General features: G+C 35.7%; 1 protein-coding gene across 5 annotated transcripts; it reads left to right on the plus strand.

Moving 5' to 3' along the window:
- Positions 1-1,130: 1,130 nt before the first annotated feature.
- Positions 1,131-18,182, plus strand: Err (estrogen-related receptor). Of its 5 annotated transcripts, none has more exons than XM_083089719.1 (9): positions 1,131-1,379; positions 10,715-10,861; positions 12,093-12,206; positions 12,311-12,440; positions 12,686-12,892; positions 13,052-13,087; positions 13,271-13,435; positions 13,541-13,743; positions 14,008-18,182. In XM_083089719.1, the coding sequence occupies exons 1-9, from the start codon at positions 1,356-1,358 to the stop codon at positions 14,344-14,346; spliced, it is 1,365 nt and encodes a 454-aa protein (XP_082945845.1). In that variant the 5' UTR covers positions 1,131-1,355; the 3' UTR covers positions 14,347-18,182. The 5 variants fall into 5 exon arrangements, with proteins under 5 accessions (XP_082945845.1, XP_082945846.1, XP_082945848.1 ...); XM_083089720.1 differs by having other exon boundaries at positions 13,298-13,435; XM_083089721.1 differs by lacking the exon at positions 1,131-1,379 and adding an exon at positions 5,109-5,351.
- Positions 18,183-18,519: the final 337 nt, after the last annotated feature.

The raw sequence follows: 18,519 nt of genomic DNA on the forward strand, positions 1-18,519 counted from the left end.
GATGTTATTTCAGATTAAGAGCCATCATTACTTTACATAATGCAGCATAATATCGTCAGTGTGTATATTCTTATACTTAAAGAAAGTGCAAGGAAAACTAATGTAGAGCACGAGTAAAGAATACGAATTTTTACACATATTCCTAAAACTTTTTTTTATGCCACATAAGAAATAAATTGTTATATAATTATTATATAATTATTATATTACTATATAATAATAATTATTATTATTTTATTAATGCATACAATATTTTTTGTGTGTTTATTTTAAATGCAACATATATATCACTAATTGCTTGTGTATTTATACAGGGTGTCCCGAATCTAATGCTTGATATTTTAAAGGCAGATTCTCTGGCCAATTTAAAAACGATTTTTCCTCAGCGAAAATGTCGAGGGAGATCATTATTTTTTGCATATTCCCAATTTTTGTCATCATGTATCTTTCTAACTAAGCCTTAAATTAAAATTCTATTAAAGTAAACTCTACCTAAAATTAACTAAAGAATGTGACTTTATTAATATTTTATTCCCATAAGCCTTAGGTTGCGAAAAACCCTTTATTTTCAATCGTTTATAACTCGAAAACTATTAGTGCCGCGACATTTTCGCTGAGGAAAAATCGTTTTTAAATTGGCCAGAGAATCTGCCTTTAAAATATCAAGCGTTAGTTTCGGGACACCCTGTATAAACAAAATTATTGCTTTATTAATAATAACAAAAAATATTTTTTTGGAAATTCCTTTACACTCATATATCTTATAGTTTTCTTACTCGTTAATATCTTTAACAATTTCTATCTTCAATCGATCAAAATACGCGGTCGTCTTCGAAAGCCACCTAAATTCCCAAGCACGCGTCATCCTAAATAACGAGCGAACACGGTCAACGATAAAATCTACATCTCATTTTCGAATTTCCCTGACACGTGGACACGCGTAGAGGCGACGGAATCGGGCCTGACGTACGTACGTCGCATCGACGTACGCGACGCAGCTGCGCGCGGGGGTCGTCGGGGCTCCGTCTCGCGTCGCGTCGCGTCGCGCCGCGTCGGGGGTCCTCCGTGCATCATCGCGGATTCGCCTAACGCGCCAATGTTTAGCGCCTTCGATCAGTCGCGTACGGCGCGCGGTGCCGTCGACGTCGTCCGTGTTGTTGGCAGCGGCGGTGGTGGGCCTTGTATCCGCGCGAGCGGCGAGCTCGCTCGCGCTCGTCACGTCGAGGGGAATCCGAGGATCTCTTGGAGTAGATCCGCGAGCCGAGTATCGCGTCCCGCTCCGACTGTCAAACAGCTCGGGCAGGTGACAGGAGGTGATTTTTTTCGGTGTTGTCGCGGGACGAGGAGACGGGGCCATGGACGCGTGGATGTATGATGTGGTAATGTCGTATGTGTCTCAGACAGGGCACACGTTTCTCTCTCTTTTGTCTCTTTCGCTCCTTTTTCCCTCTCGACACCGTGCGCGCGATCTCGTGGCTTTGTTTACTCCATGTGCGTCCCGCTGTACCGTATCCCCTTCCTCAAGCCTGATCCTTTGATCGAATTAGCGTAAGGCTGTCATACGTTCGTATCTTTTGACAAAAAAAGTCGCTTCGTTATTTCGCGATCTCGTCGATTCGCAAGAATCTGCAGCTTGATGTTTATATGATCGAGAGATTTGTATCTCGAAAGTACTTCTCCAAGATCGTAAAACGACGATTATACCGGATGAATCTCGACGACGAAGGCTTTATTATACCCGCATCGTGGATTCCCTTCGTATATGATTGTGCGAATCGAGTTTTAGATTTCGATATACCAGCTTGATGAAAATTGTAAACAATAAATTCTATATATACATTGATATATGATTTTTAAGTAAATTCCGATTGCTCTTCACGAGTTGTTTATCTATTTGGACGAGCGAGTCGTCACGTTACACAACGTGTCGGGTCGTTAGATAATTTAAATTATCTAACGTCGTCCCGCCGACTAATTTCTTCGCACTCCCTGATTCGTCAGGGATCTCCCGGGAGTTTTCTGACAACGAGGAATGTCGTTGTCCCCAGTTCGCGTCTCGAGAAAATAGAATAATCGCGCGAATTATACGAATTAGACGCGAAAAATCTCCATCCGCCGGATCAAGGATAATCGAAATCTTTTGTGCGGCAAAACGGGACTCCGAAAACATCGGGGAGGGGAAAAAACTGTTTGTTGTGATCGCGGGTTCTCTCGTACGCACACATACACGCACACACCTCGTATACCTCGTTATACCTCGAGGTTTAGTAGCTAGTTTTTTTTTCTTTTTCCTCTTTTTTTTGCTCTCGCTTTTGTGTTGCTTCTTTGTCTGCGATTACTCGTTCCCGCGATATCAGAACGATTACAGTTAGCGATAAAACTGTCGATGTTAATAATTTAGGCTTTTGCGAGGAAAAGTCGATTCGAAATCGGTCGAAAAATTTTTAGCAAAGAAGGACGATTCCCTCTCTCAGAAGGGGGGAATCTTTCTATATATTTCACGTGATGCAATGATACGTGTAAGAATTTCGAGTATATCGTGATAAAGGAAGATGCTGGTTCTTTTCGATGAGGAGGGAAAGATAGTCTGTAAAGAATGTTCGATATATCATAGATCAATTGCATTGTCGCTTGTGCGTCGAGATTATGAATATTAACGACACTCTGATTTTTCTTTACATTTTATTTCGCTGTTATGTGGAGAGGGTGCTCTTTGTAAAACCGTCGGATATCTGTTTAACTGCCGACTCGCGGAGGACGGTTTGAAATAAGGGCTCTTTCTTCAAAATGTCGATAGAGTCATTAGCGATTGAATAGAAGGATTTTGCATCCTCTTTTCAATTATTGCATAAGCACTTTGTAAAGCGAAAGGCGTCCTTTATCGCCAACACTCTTCCCACGTGAAATTGTCATGCTTGAAATCCATGAGGAGCCGAAGACAAATCGAGAATCCGTCAGCCGTGTATTTTTCTCGATGAAATCTTGACTCATCCGTTTCAAAAGTGGACAATGCCTCATCTTGTTATCGAGTCCATTGATCTACACATTTAAAAAAGAATGCAAATATGCGACTGAAAATTACAAGACAATACAAAAATCTCTGGCTTTTACAGTGTCCTTTATTATGATTTTTGAATTATAGTAGGAGAGATATTTTTTTTACATATTCTTAGATCGATAATGTGCGCAATAATTGTAGATCAACTTTGCTTTTATAATCAACCGATGACTATCGCACATGCAAAATTATTCATGTCTATTTCCACGCTTGCATACAGAAAAAAGTGGTATCGTATGCTTTTGACATTATTATCCGATATAGTATTCTTTTTGCGAGCTGTACGAGGCTTTGGAGAATGATTCCCGCGACATGTAATTCCTCTCGATGCGCTTCGTGTCCTCGTACACACTCGCGTACACACCCACGCCCGTCGTGATCCTTACGCAATTCCATGTGCGTGAGGCGTCACGAAGAGCGGAATACTTATATCGCCTCTTATACTATCATCGATATTGATTAGCGTTTCGTCGATGCTTCACGCGAACCTAGCCTAATCTTCAGGCGCGTACTTGAACTTTCTCGGTTTCAATATTTTCAGCAGCTATTTTAGCTTTTAACAAGCCTATAACGAGATGGATATTATTCGTCTCGTTCGCTCCTCGGCTAACTTGACAAGGGGTTAACGAGGAATTTATGCCGCCGATCGTATATTTGAAATACGAACACGTGATTGAGACTCGTGACCATGTAACGTTGATACGAATGAGAAAAAAGAAGAGAGAGAAAGAGAGGAAACATACTACTATTTTTTTTAATTTATTCATAAAAATATCGGAGTAACCTGATATAAAAAATTAAAAAAAATAAAACTTTTTTTTTAATTCGAAAGAAAACTCGATAAAGATTCAGAATATCTTGTACACTATTATTAATAATTCTGAAACGGATGTGTATAAATGACGATTCATTCAATATTAAATTATATCGACTTGAAAAATAAAATTACAAGAGAGTTGCATCATTGGATATTTTCGGCTTTTCGACTTTTTTCCTCGGCTTCTCATGAATCGGCAATTATCTTGCATAATGTAAAATTTATAAACTCGTGCAAAATATTGCCTCGTGCGTGCCCGGGATCATAACATATGATAACGAAAATATATGTGCATTTATGTCAATGCAACATTATATCGATAACATATTTTTCAGGACTTTGCGGAGCCTTTTCAACTTATTCGCGAAACTTTATCCAAAGATATTGCATGTCAACATTATACGATTGTCCAATCGAATTTATTCCATGAATGCTTTTAAATGAAATCATATAAGAAATATCATTCAAATCGATTCCAGGAGATTTTTCTTCAATTCAAATTCAAATAAAGATATCCGGTTTTTTAAAAGGGTTTTTGGAAGGAAATTGAAGATGTGTGTGTGTGTGGTTATTTCGATTCATAACAAAATTGCATAACAAAATGAATCTTCTACGCATTAATCTAGCAATACATATACACGGTGTTTCTTAATAAGTGCGAAAAATTTTAGAAGATGATTCTTTGAATTTTTTTCGAAAATTAAGGGGGGTTTTTCATATAAACATATATTCCTACCTCCCTCCCTGTAAAGTTACACTCCTACAAAAATGGGGGTAAAAATTAGGTTTTTATTTTTTTCTCGAATTTGGAACGAGTTAAAGAAATGAAATTAGATGGATATTTTCTACTAGTAAAAAGGTTATTTATTAATATTTTTTTCAGCCTCCCGTATTGTTATAAGGGGATGAAACTAGCAACCCCTATTCAATTTTTTATTAGAACTTTTTAATGTTTACATGAAAAACCTCACTTAATTTTCAACAAAAAATCATCTAAAATTTTTCGCACTTATTAAGAAACACCCAGTATATGATAATAATTTGAAAAACCATGATGATTAATCTCGCGCGAAGAGAGGGTTGGGACGCTCGCGCGAATTCCTCCTTCTTCGGATTATTGAAAAAGACATTACGACACATCGTTAGTTGCGCATAAACAAGCGGCCGCGGGTAAGAAGCGGAACATGGTCGTGATAGAGTAGCAATGCGAAGGTCGCAGCTACTACACGTGCATCGCGATCAGCGCCGATCACTGACGCGTCGATGCATTCATCCGTCCAACTAAGAGAAATTACGTGCCGAGATACACGAACTCTCTGCATTTCCATTTCGCTTGTGATCGTTCAAGAATTAATTACGGCGGGAGGGAGCGCGCGTTATAAAAAGAGGACTTTGCGCGTATTCAAATAGAAATAAGTGCAGGGTGTTTGCGCCCATGGAGCATGTGGCCAATTCCTCGCGGTATATCGATGCAAGGTAAGGTCGAATGAGCAAAAAAATTCCGATGGACATGTATATATATGCCGGAAAATGTTTTATTGACAAGTTATAAGAAAATTACGGCTTAAAATAGAGAGGTACATTCCTCATTTACGTGAACCTTAATATACAGTACCGGTCAAAAGTATTGCATATCACTCGTAGAAACAGGAAAGTCGTTACTTTAATGAACACGAAAACATAATATAAATATTACTAAGTTATATTTTACTATCGTTATTTTATGTCTTAATAACGGAAAATTATAATAAATAAAATTATAATTAATTTTATTTAAAATTAATAATTAAATTTAATAAATACTTTTTTTTAATAATTTTTCATTTAAATTTAATAAATAATGAAGTATGAAATTTTCGATTCTTCAAACTAATCTCCTTTTGCTTTTAATAGCTGCATATATTCTTGATAATAGTTTCTTTTTAAATTATTATTTTATGATTTTTTTATTCCAGCAGGTTTGCAAATACTCTTATAATTGTTTTTGAATAATCAGTCTTATTTTCCGGACTTTTATCAAGTTATCCTACAGTTTTATCGGATTAAAATCCGACGATTGAAAGGCTAGGAAAGCTATTTTGAAGAATGAAAAATGTAATATTTCTGTTATTATTTGTTTATGATATTAAACTAATAAAATATAAATTGATAATACAATATTTATATATATTTTTGTTTGTTGAAGAAAATAAACTTCCTATTTCTACAAATGCAATACTTTTGACTATACGTAACATTTTCCTCTCCTTTTCTTATGTATAAAGTTTATGAGACAAATAACTGCTTTCTCTCATGTGTTTTTGATAAATCAATCAGCGCAGAAATCAGTTAATTTATAAAATTTAAACTCAATTATCGAATATCGCGATAGAAGCTACGCTCCTGTACGCTAGACAAGATAATTTTGTCGATTGTTACGAAGTCAGAAATATATATACCTGCCCACCTACCCACCGATTATTTCGTACATTGTCCAAGGTTAGGATTTGCAGGACGGCTCTCTTTCTTTTTTTTTTCTTTTTTCTCTTTGAGATGACGCCATCGATGTCTCGTGGCCTTAAACTTGACTCCCCTCCGAGCATTTTGCTCCAAGAGAATGATCATTATCGTTCCCTACCAGTGAAGTACAACTCGACATAGAGTTCATTCCGCCACTCGTTGATCGACAAGCCTATCTGTCGGCTGATCTGTCTGCCGTAGATTCGATTTTACATGAGCTCCATTGATAAACATTCGCGCGTTTATATCGATGAAATTTAGTGAGATAAAAAAGCCTGATGTGTAATCAATAATAATAATAATTATCTTAAAAATTAATAGTAAAAGATATATAAAAGAAAACCCTATGCGTATTAAAATTGTTCCTATCTTTTAATGAACTATTTTTTTTATACAATAAAGCTTAATAAAATTAAAAAAAAAATCCTGTTCAAAATTAAAGTTTGTCTCTCCATGTATTTATTGTAAACGAAATTATATCCTCTAGAAAGCGAAGGGTGTAACGAACTGCTAAATCTGGTTTTATTCAACTTGGATTGTTGGCGCGATTTATAGTTTTTTTTCTCTCTTTCTCTCTCTCTTTCTTTCTTATTCGCGATTTTTCGATTCTTAAAAATTTAAATCTCTGAGGAACTTTAAAAGATTCATGGCACTCGCGATTCGATGGGAGTCAATATCCACATCGAATATATTCGGAGCGTGGGAGTTATTCTCACTGCTGTTTTAGAACCGCGAGATTACCGCGATCGTATTATCGCGCTATTTTTATTGGATAAGATCGATGCCAAATCGGAGCGTAATTCTCACCAAGGTCTCAGCCTTGACCGCGACCCAGGGTCTTCATCCTCGAGGGATCGATTTGTTCTTTTTACGTTCTAATTCCGTTATCGCCCACGTACATACGCTCGCGATATTCCAACCACGCGGGCAAACAATTATAATAATTTATAGATAACATTGTCGACTTGTTGCAAGATATTAAATAATCGATTATGCACCCACGGATTTCGTTTCTATAATAAATTAAAGTTGGCAAAGAAGCTAATCCTCTTCTTCAAGAAGAGATTTTAAGAAAATCAATCGTTTTCTAAAAATATTAATTATACCAAAAAAGTAGCTAGACTTTACCCATAATAATGCCTAGGAGGTGAAAGAGTCGACGATAAATAATTAAAAGATTTTGCTCTTGAAAATTGTTTGCGTTTATTACGCAAGTCTGCTATCGGTCTCGATTCAGGAAAAGTGAACGCTCGGTGAGAAGAATTATTATGCGACAGTTATGCGAATCATGCACTATCGACCGATATCGCACCTGGCAACAGATAGGGAGCTGTTTATTGACCGATGTTAATCGCGGCGTATCTTAATTAGTGCAGTATAGGCGATATTGTATGCTCTCACGTCGTTCGACGGTATTGTTTGCTCAGCAATTTTGTAATCGATTGTCTTTGTTCAACATAATTGACAATAGAAGTGAATAACACAAATAATAGCGTCGAGTATAAAACAGATCTTCGAAAAATCAGTGAAGTTTTTCATTGCTTTTTTTGCAATAATTTTAGAGCATATTTATTTATACAACACTTGCGAAGAAATTAATCTTTTTTTGGAGCGTATAATGCGCAAGAAATAGATTTATACGATTTTTCCTCTAACGTCATATGATCCAATATTGCTGCAGCGAGGAATTTTAGTGCAACATTTTTATTCCCTCCATAATTGCAACCACATTCAATCCTCAATTAATCTCCACTTTTTAATCGATAATCATTATATTGAAATCAGTTTCCTTCGCTTATTCGCGAAATGTTTACCTATTTTTATTTATTTTTATTCGTGCTAGAAAAAGCTGTTATTGTTTCTGTGAAATTAGCATATTATTTTTGGAATGTCTAAATATAATCGATCGATTCTTGTTATTCCTCAAAAAGAGGAATAACAAACCTTTTAAAATTCCCGATACATTTTAGAAAGGAAGTTTAGCAATTAAATGTAAAAAATATAGGAATCTGATATGGAAAATATAAAATATGAATCTCATATTTTTATTATACAAAAGAGAGAGAGAGAGAGAGGAAAATCGATATGTAATAGCTTTTCTATTTCAATCGAAATCATAATATCTGAATCACAATATTTTTCGGTGAAACTCTTGCGAGGTGCATTATCTTTCGAAGAAGTGTCATTGGGATAAAACTGGCACCCTACATCTTGGAATAATTTTTTAACGATCGAAATTCTAGCATTTCTCGAAAAGGGGGAAGAAGCTGAATTCCTGTAATGATGCCTTAAAATTTTAAAAGGGGGTACTAACTTCGGGAAGGTGGTGTTGATAATAGCATCAGGATTGTGTCGCATCGCGTCGGCGCACAGTGAAACAACGAGTAGTCGCGGACATAGGCAGGAAGGTAGGACAGAGGAGGAGATAAAGCGAGATAAAACGAGATTGAGAGGCCCAAGGCCGTTGTTGTCGGCCGTTTCCGCCGGTGCTCGGCATCTAAAATTGCGATGGCGTGGCTCCGCGGCCTTCGCAAACGCGGCAGCTTCTCGCTCTCCCGCAGAAAAAGTCAAGTTCAAGGCCGGCGAGAGACGCTTCGAGATATCTCTCTATCTCTCTTTGATCTTCCTCGCCAGCTTCCCAAGCTCTCAATCGAACGTGGATCGAATCGGGGCGGCGAGGGGGGGGGGGGGGCAGGGGAGACACTTATGCAACCCTTCTCTCCTTCTGTATGCGCAACCTGTCTCGCTAGAATATTGTAACGAACATAAGGACCGGTTGCTCACCAGGTCTAGGTTTCCCTTTCTCCCGCGATTTATAGCCAGATTGGTTCGAGATCGATCTTGATGTATTGATACCAAAGAAAAAAAGTTTTGACTCGGAGAACGGAAGTGCCAAACGCGAATAGCACCGAACAATTCGCATCCTTCCGACAATATTCTCGATAGGCCTGTGAGAGAGAGAGAGAGAGTTCTGTAGCCCCTTAACTCGCGCGATCCATCTTCAAAAGCCTACTTTGCTTCGCGACAATTACTCGTAATTGGATCGGTGGGATTACAAATCAAAAGTTGATTGATTTCAGTGGGTGAAATTCCGATCGAGCTTCGAGGGGATCTGACTCACGCGACGTCTGATCTCACCGACTCGATCAGCATTGATATGCTGATCGAGGCCGGAGAATGCGAAGGCGCGACTTGGCATCTGAAAAAAAATCAAGTTCAAGGACGACTAGATGTTTCTCTCTGTCCCTTCCTCCGTCTGAGTCTCGCCTTCCCGCTGGCACACGACACACGATACCGAACGAAGCGGTTAGAAGGGGGAGGGGGATGGGGGGACTTACGCAATCCTTTCACCGTTACTTTATTCGCCGACGCCCTAATTTAGGGCGCAGCTAATCTGTTCGTATTAATCCAACGTTGCCAAGTGATGCCGTTGTGAAATTTTAATTGTTACGTCATATTAATACTCGTGTCACTTATGTCTTATGTCTTTTAATACGTTCGTAAGAAATTAATCTTTTAATAAATCTTTTTATTGAATATTTCTCTCTATACATCTTGGACAAATATTTTATAATTCTCTTTTACACACATCAGTTTCTACAGCTAGTCTTACAAATCCAAAATAAATACTTGTCGCATTATTGATAATTTTTATTTGATTGTATTGATATTTCTGAATTATTTGTAATCAGGATAACATTTTTCATATATTTTATCTCTTGGAATTAAAAGACTGATATGAGTGAAAGTTGATCTTCAGGAAATTTTCAAAACGTATCTTCGGCGAGATAAACAAAGACGGAAATCTTGTATTTTCAAGCGAAGTTTCACCGATATTTTCAACATCGGCTAAAGTTATCGTCAAGTCAGCAGCCGAGTAATCGTATCCTGCGCTCGTGCAGGATTGCAGTTCGCTTTACATTGCAGTTCGTAACACACGCAGAAATTCTCAGAGGCTCCTTTTACATTTTCTAATGAATCGGGATTCTCCGCTTTTGTACATTCGAGCGGGAGATCGCGCGTAGCGTGTTGTGATTCGCGTAGAGGAAAGTATGTGCGATCTTTGCGAAAGAACGCATTGATATACCGCGAATTCTCCGAAGTCAATTCTAAAAATGCTCAAGGCGTTGGCCGTACTTAAATATAGCGGGCGCAAAAAAATGCAATCGCGACTGTATAGACGGCGGCTCTCTTATTTTCGCATTCAAAAGAATCGCCGTGTTTTACGGATCCTCGCGTTTTTACAATCGTCGCCGCATTAATAGATGATCGTAAAGATAATGATACGCTATCTCGATATCTCGGAGATTACATTTTGTTTCTCTCGTACCTTATGGCAGGTCTGTATGATGTCTGACGCTACCACGGAAAGCATGATCGGGAATAACAGGACGATGCCCAACATCAAGCAAGAAATCGATAATCCAACGACGCCCACGCAAAATTATCAAGTATGCTCGCCGACCACGACTCTCCAGCATCAGGAGGTATTGAAATTGTTAAGAGAACTCGATTTCCCGTCCATGTAGATTAGATTTTTATGCCAAATGTATGAGGTGTTCCATCGCTATTGCATTAATATTAATCATATCTCGCTAATAATATAATTTATTTAACGTAAAAATCAAAGAGCGACTAGTACCCCTTCCTTTCTCCCTTTGAAAGGAAACAATCAAAAATATTACGAAACGCATTAAAGTTTCTTGAAAATTTGAAAGCTTTTTTAGCTACTTTATATATCGATTAATATCATTTCAATTATTATATATACACACACACACACACACACACACACACACACACACACAGAGTGTCCCGGACCACCCGTACACCCCTTTTAAAATAAATGGCTTTTATCAAAAATCGCGAACAATTTTTAAGTAAATCGGGTACGCTCTATCAAGTGGTGATATTTTCAACTTTTGATTCCGACCGGAAATACGTCATCCGGATCGGAAGTTGAATTTTTTTAGGGGAACATGTACTTTTTTTTATCAGATTCGAATTGTACGTGAAAAAATAAGAAATTTTGTATCAAACGTTTTTTCTGAAAGTACCTCTGTTGAAGTTCATTATTTCATCACAGTTACTTTCAAGGTCAATTTTAAGATTGACAGAGGCTTTCAGAAAAAACCGAGGGGTAAACCGCTGATCAAAATTATGTACACTAATGCCTACTAATGCCCAATTCCTAGGCATTACTGCTAAATTTTTAAAATTTAATAATTTAAATTTTAATAAATTTAAAATTATTATTTGGAAGAAAAGACTTAATAATACTTTAATAACGTCCATGATACGCATTAATACTTCAATAAAACCTAATAATGTCCAAGTAATGCCCAAGCAATGCCCAGTAATGCCTCAAATCTGTACACCGCAATGCCCTCAGCGGTTTACCCCTCGGAAAAAACGTTTGATACAAAAGTTTCTTATTTTTTCACGTATAATTCGAATCTGTAATAAAAAGTATCATGTTCCCCTAAAAAAATTCAACTTCCGATCCGGATGGCGTATTTCCAATCGGAATCAAAAGTTGAAAATATCACCATTTGATAGAGGGTACCCGATTTACTTAAAAATTGTTCGCGATTTTTGATAAAAGCCATTTATTTTCATTTTAAAAGGGGTGTACGGGTGGTCTGGGACACCCTGTATACATATATATATATATAATTATTATGTACATACATTTAATTATTTATTTACTTTTTTCAGTCAATATGCACGAAATTGGATATTCCGCAGGATTATGGCGGTAGCAATGGTAGCCCTGAAAGCCCAGAGATGCATCATTGTTCCTCAACGACGCAGCCTTTAGGCACTCCAGAGGTGTGTGATCGCGTCTCGAAAATATGTCTGCAATAAACGCGAGTTTATATTAGGGATGATTTATATATCCGAACCACTGTGAAGAATCATTGTTGTTTTTGCAGGACGGCGTTAAAGAAGAGGACATGATACCCAGAAGACTCTGTCTTGTTTGCGGTGACGTCGCGAGCGGTTTTCATTACGGGGTTGCCTCGTGCGAAGCGTGCAAGGCTTTCTTCAAGAGAACTATACAAGGTAAGCGGGCTTCGTATCGATTTCCGTAATAGGCCGCATTAATTCGTCCAGATAGCACCAAGGACTTACTGGATGCACTTTCGATCGTGATATAATTTGAATATACATATATATTGAATATGTATATATAATATATTTGGACTTTAAGTTTGCAGACGCGTAGCATTGTAACATTTGAAAACTTTGTTGGTGCTATCTGGAGCTGAACCGTGTATATTACGATAAAATAGCTAGTAATTTTACAGGAAACATCGAGTATACTTGTCCGGCGAATGGCGAGTGTGAGATAAATAAACGTAGACGGAAAGCGTGCCAGGCATGTAGATTTCAGAAATGTTTGCGGCAAGGAATGCTGAAGGAAGGCGTGCGATTGGATCGCGTTAGAGGCGGTCGACAAAAGTATAGAAGATCCGCGGATCCTTACACGCCGGTCAAGAGCGCCACACTTGAAGGTACTTCGCCTTATATTTCTACAATTTTGCGTCGCATATGTTTTGCATCGGTTTTTATATTATATATTAAAGAGAGATATCTATGTAGAGAAATAGAGAGAGAATAGAAATGAAAGAAAAGAAAGACGCTAATAACATTAAATTATTAAATGTTTCAAGCTAACGTAGCGTCGGGAGGTCCTACCGAAACGATAAGTAAGCTTTAATGTCAAGTCGTGTCTTTTTTCACAATATTAATTTTTTTTTTAATCTTAAATTTATTTTAATTTCAATTTTCATGCATTTCTTATTTACATTGTTTCTTTGAAAACTTGGGTAAAATTTTATTTTACATTAGTGATATGTTTAATGCCTTGCCTTAGGGCAATTTAAATAAAGAGACACATCGTGTCTCATCTTTTACAGATAACAAGTTGGTAGAAGCTTTAGCAGCTTGCGAACCAGACATGCTTCAAGTATCCAACATCTCCACACAGGAAACAGACCAAAAAGTTCTCGGACAATTGTCGGATCTTTACGATCGAGAATTGGTTGGCATAATTGGTAGATATCAGCCACGTATTTATACATAGATATTTATATACTAGTGATTATAAATTCTTCAAGTTTTCGACATTTAACAAGTGCCTAATTTTTATTTTCTTGCAGGTTGGGCGAAACAGATCCCAGGATTCAGCAGCTTAGCGTTAAATGACCAAATGCGACTTCTGCAGAGTACTTGGGCTGAAATATTAACTTTCACTCTGGCTTGGAGAAGCACACCAAATAGTGGCAGATTGAGGTTTGCGCAAGATTTTACATTAGATGAAAGAATTGCGCGCGAATGCCACTGTATGGAGCTTTACACACATGTATGTAATTTTTGTGATAGACTTTTATTATGCTCTTATATTCCTATTTCTCTTTAACCATTAGAAACGAATTTATATTTAAAATAATTTAATAAGATGTAGAAATAGAAGTTAATACATATACTTTAAAGATATATTATGTTTGAAAATTTCTTAAATTATATGACATAAAAGAATAATTCATGCAATAAATTACATCTATTATCTTTCTTGATTCGTCAGTATGCTGATTTTTATCGAATTGATCTCTTTTTTATTAAACAGTGTATTCAAATCGTCGAGAGGATCCAGCGGTTGGGTTTAACGCGGGAGGAATATTATGTGTTGAAAGCATTGATCTTAGCGAACAGCGATGCTAGATCTGATGAGCCGCAAGCACTTTACCGTTTTCGTGATTCTATCTTGAATTCCCTGTCAGACTGTGTGGCGGCGGTGAGGCCTGGTCAGGCCCTTCGTGCAACGCAGAATATGTTCCTAGTGTTACCAAGTCTTAGACAGGCCGATGGAATTGTCAGACGATTTTGGTCTAGTGTGTACAGAACGGGCAAGGTACCGATGAATAAGTTATTTGAGGAGATGCTCGAGAACGTTTGTAATCGATGAAACATGCATTGTAAATTCGATAATTCGATTATTCGACACCTGTTCACGCATTGTTTATCGTAAATTTGCAATGTTCTTCATCACTAACGTGATCATTATTATCATTGTACATCGTTATCGAATATGAGAGCATTTTGGTGTCGATAAGTGATAGTGCGTGAGAGAAATGAAGTTATCGGTTTTTTACGATGCTTTTTATTTTCTAATGGACTCACGAATCTTTATTTTCTTTTGCGTACGGAAAGAATGTTGAAAGTGAAGATTTGGCTAATGTCTCCGGCGATAATCGCGAGTTGCAAATCGTTTCAAAACGGTAAGCGCGTCTTTGTTTGACGTATCCTTTCCTTTTCGAGTACCCCATTTACAGGTACAAAAAGAAAGAAAGAAAGATGTAACTTTTATGTCGGAACAGCAGTACAAGATGCGAGAGGACTTTTTTTTCAAAGTACTCATATTAGAATAAACATGTGCGGAAACCAGTGATCAGCTTTATTGTGGGAACGAAGTGTTTCCGTTTGATCGTCATGATCGCAATACCGAATCGTAGAAATCGGATAAGCTGTAGATAACTGTGGGTGTTTAATGTACTAGTGATACCACTGGTATTCGAGAAACACAGAATACTTCAAGAATCAACAATCAAAATTATTGTTATTGAACGGCATTTTCTCTTGATTCTTTTAATCATTGTTATTTTTGTTCTTTCATTCGATGTATTGATGCAAAGAGAGCTGGGGGAATTACAATTTTCTTCCTACGTCTTTGGCATGCGATGTACATTGCCTCGTTTACGTTAGCACTAATTATAATAGCTTAAATGTGAAAAAGAACGCAAGTTGAGTAACATTAATCAATATGTTTGTGATAGCTGTATTATATAACATCCATAGTTATAGCGATGTAGAAATACACACATCTTTGTACATTATACCTTAGAATACATCTTTGTATAATACATAAATGAGATCGAAATTAATCAAGTGTGAAAAAATGAGAGCAAAAGAAAGATGACGATAAAATGGCCGAATTGTTTTCCCAAGGAACGCAATTCGGAATTTTTATCAGAAATGTATCTTAAAGATGGATTGGCCAAATTATTGCCATATTACCGCGATTAAGCGGTCGAAATATTAGCCCGATTGTTAAAAAACATGTCTGCCCGTGCCACACAAAAAGAGAGAAAGAGTAAGAAAATATATTATTGCTAATATAATTATATTAATATTATTTTTACGATCACACATATTATTATTACGATCATTATTATTACATTAATATACAATTAATAATATTATTACTATTATTTTATTATATATTCAGGGATCTTTATATATTATCTAGTTATTATTAATTATATTGTTATTAAAATCAGTGAATATATTCGTGTGCATAATATCAATACTTGGGTTAACGCCGCGCAATAGAAACGCTATATATGCCTTTAATAATAGAGATTTTTTTAAAAAAGAAACGCCAGCCATATGTGAAAAAATGAGTTTTATGGAGCTTTATTTGTGACGACTATTGGTCACGAGGTTATCACGGTTCATAAAAAATTTAATGTCATTTACACTTGTCACTTATTCTATCGTTTTTGTGAAAAAAATTATTTAAGTTAAAATTGAAAATTAAAAAGTAAACTACAAAAAAATTTCCGCTCAAATTGAATTTTTGTTTATTTTTCATTCTTAATGATTTATAATTTCTTAGAATTAAAATTAAACGGTGATATATCTTAAAAATTTAAAATTCATTAGTAATTTCTCCTATTGGAGAGCGAATGAAAAGCTGTGTAAACCTCGTAATTACATCGTTAGACTATCGTAGATATACAGTGCAATAAAAGCAAGATTCATCTTTCTTCTTAATAACAAAATGACGTCGTCCCTTTGCTTTCCTTTAATGAAACGTCATGCAATTATTCTATCTTCCGTTTAGGATTTACGAGCGTCTTTCTTTAGTTTTGTTTAAAACTCCTCTCGAATGAAAAATTGCGATATTTCTCTTTATATTGATTTTGTTCAAAATTCTATTTTTTTTTGTGTATCCTTTAAACTAAATTCTGCGAAACTAAACTATGATCCTACTTTTGTCACAAATTGTCAATGACCAATTACCTGATCAATTACCAATAATTGCGCTCCTTTTACTATTTGATGTGTATCGCAAAATCATCCTCTTCCTCTTCCATCGCGCGAGCGGGGTTTTAACGACGTTGACATGTATTAGAGCAAATATTTTCACATACATCTCCATCAAAGAAGGATAAAAAAAAGAAAAAAAGATTGCATCAAGTATTTTTATGCAACTGATCATCATGTATACCGCTGAATTATAAAGTTTCATACTTTTTTTCGAGCATTTTCTTTGTATATACATAATCACACCGATTCGCCATGGCGGTAGAATCGTAGTCTCAGGGTTGCGAACAAGCAAACACGATACAAAAACCTAGACACATACAAATAGTTAAGCGCGTGTGTGCGAGTATATTTGTGCAAATATATTATATAATAGTAGTAATATGATATATTTAATAAGGGAAAGAATAGTACGTTAAAAAGAACGATATGTTGTGTAATACAAAGTTTGCGAAAAAATGACAACTATTTGTTACACGAAAATGAAAGGACAACAAATATAGAAGAGAAAGAAAGAATTAAATGATAAAAAATTATAATCATTATGCTAATGACATTAGTGGGACGATAAGCTTTAATTCTCGCAGTAGAAGAGAGGCGTGCTCTTTTAAATCATCGAATTTGATAAAGATCGCGTTTTCCGTCAAACACTCGAAAGCGACGTTCAAAATTTTCAACTTGTTTCAGATAAGATTGAGCTTGAGATTTATTATCATCGAAATCTCGTATTAGAGGATGGTTAAGGCTACATGTAATTTATCGTTATGTACAAAAAAGTTTACTCTCGAAAAATGTGGCGAAAATTTCTTCGTGGAAAAAACTTTGTAATGTGATATGAGATTCTCTCTTTTTCCCAACATCCAGATGAGAATATGATAATCGTTAGCATTTATATAACGTGGTTACAAGTTTCTTTGACGATACGGTTTATTCTCGCTCTTTTGATTTACATCACGAGTATCTATATTGAAAAAAAATATTATATATATTTATAGTAAATAAATATAAATAAATATATATTATTATATATATGTTTATATATATTTTACATATAAACATATATATTTTACGAAATATTAGGCTGGCGATTTTTTATATAAAATATTTTTGTTAAATGTGAACTGTTTGCGATACGTCTTGAATCGTGGTCTCTTTAAGTTCTTTAATTAATAATTATATAATAATTATAATGTCAAATTATTAAATTTTTTTTCGTTTAGTCTTGTGTCTTAAGTAAGTCGTTGCTTTACTGCCTCAAGTCCATTGATGTAAATCACGTCTAAAAGAGAGAGAGAGAGAGAGAGAGAGAAGAAAAGAGATGCTGCGCTTCTACGATGATTATAAATATGTAATTATTTTGTAATTATGTAACTTGGTAGATTCTCGCTATATATAATTTTTATATGTACGCGTTACAAATACGAAAAGAGCCGTATAGTTTGGTGTACCTACAAAAACCGATGAAATCGAAGAGATATTAGCATCAGTGTTGTCGATGCGACATAATCGAAAGCAGCGCATCGTGGAATTTCGTGATTAAAATAATTTGTATGAGAGAAAGAGAATGTGTGTGTTGTATGACACGTATGTTGTATGTATGTATGTATGTATGTATGTATGTATGTATGTATGTGTGTGTTTAATTAAGATGACGATATTTACAACGAGATACAGAAAATAAATTGATAAAAGATACGCTGTATGGAACTACCTCGGTAATAGCGTCTCTGTTTATTACTCCTTTAATTGCCCATATACTTATTTAATTAACAACGTATAAAGGTTAAAAAAACAATTTTTCTTTAATTTTATTACATTATATTGAAAAGTTTTTATCGTAATATCTCACACACACATACACAACATACACGATAATTCTTAATGCAATTGGCATCTGAAATCATAATTATTAATACAACAAAATTTCATTCCTCATTCAATATTAATGTGAACTTTATTTTAACATAATTTTGTATATATCTTACACATTCTCTTAAATAAAAAATCAGTGTATTATCATTGAAAAATAATA

Source organism: Camponotus vicinus, unplaced genomic scaffold (genome assembly GCF_025532165.1).
Source record: "Camponotus vicinus isolate PSW18456_S1 unplaced genomic scaffold, iyCamVici1.0 SCAF_2, whole genome shotgun sequence".
Lineage (NCBI taxonomy): Eukaryota > Metazoa > Arthropoda > Insecta > Hymenoptera > Formicidae > Camponotus > Camponotus vicinus.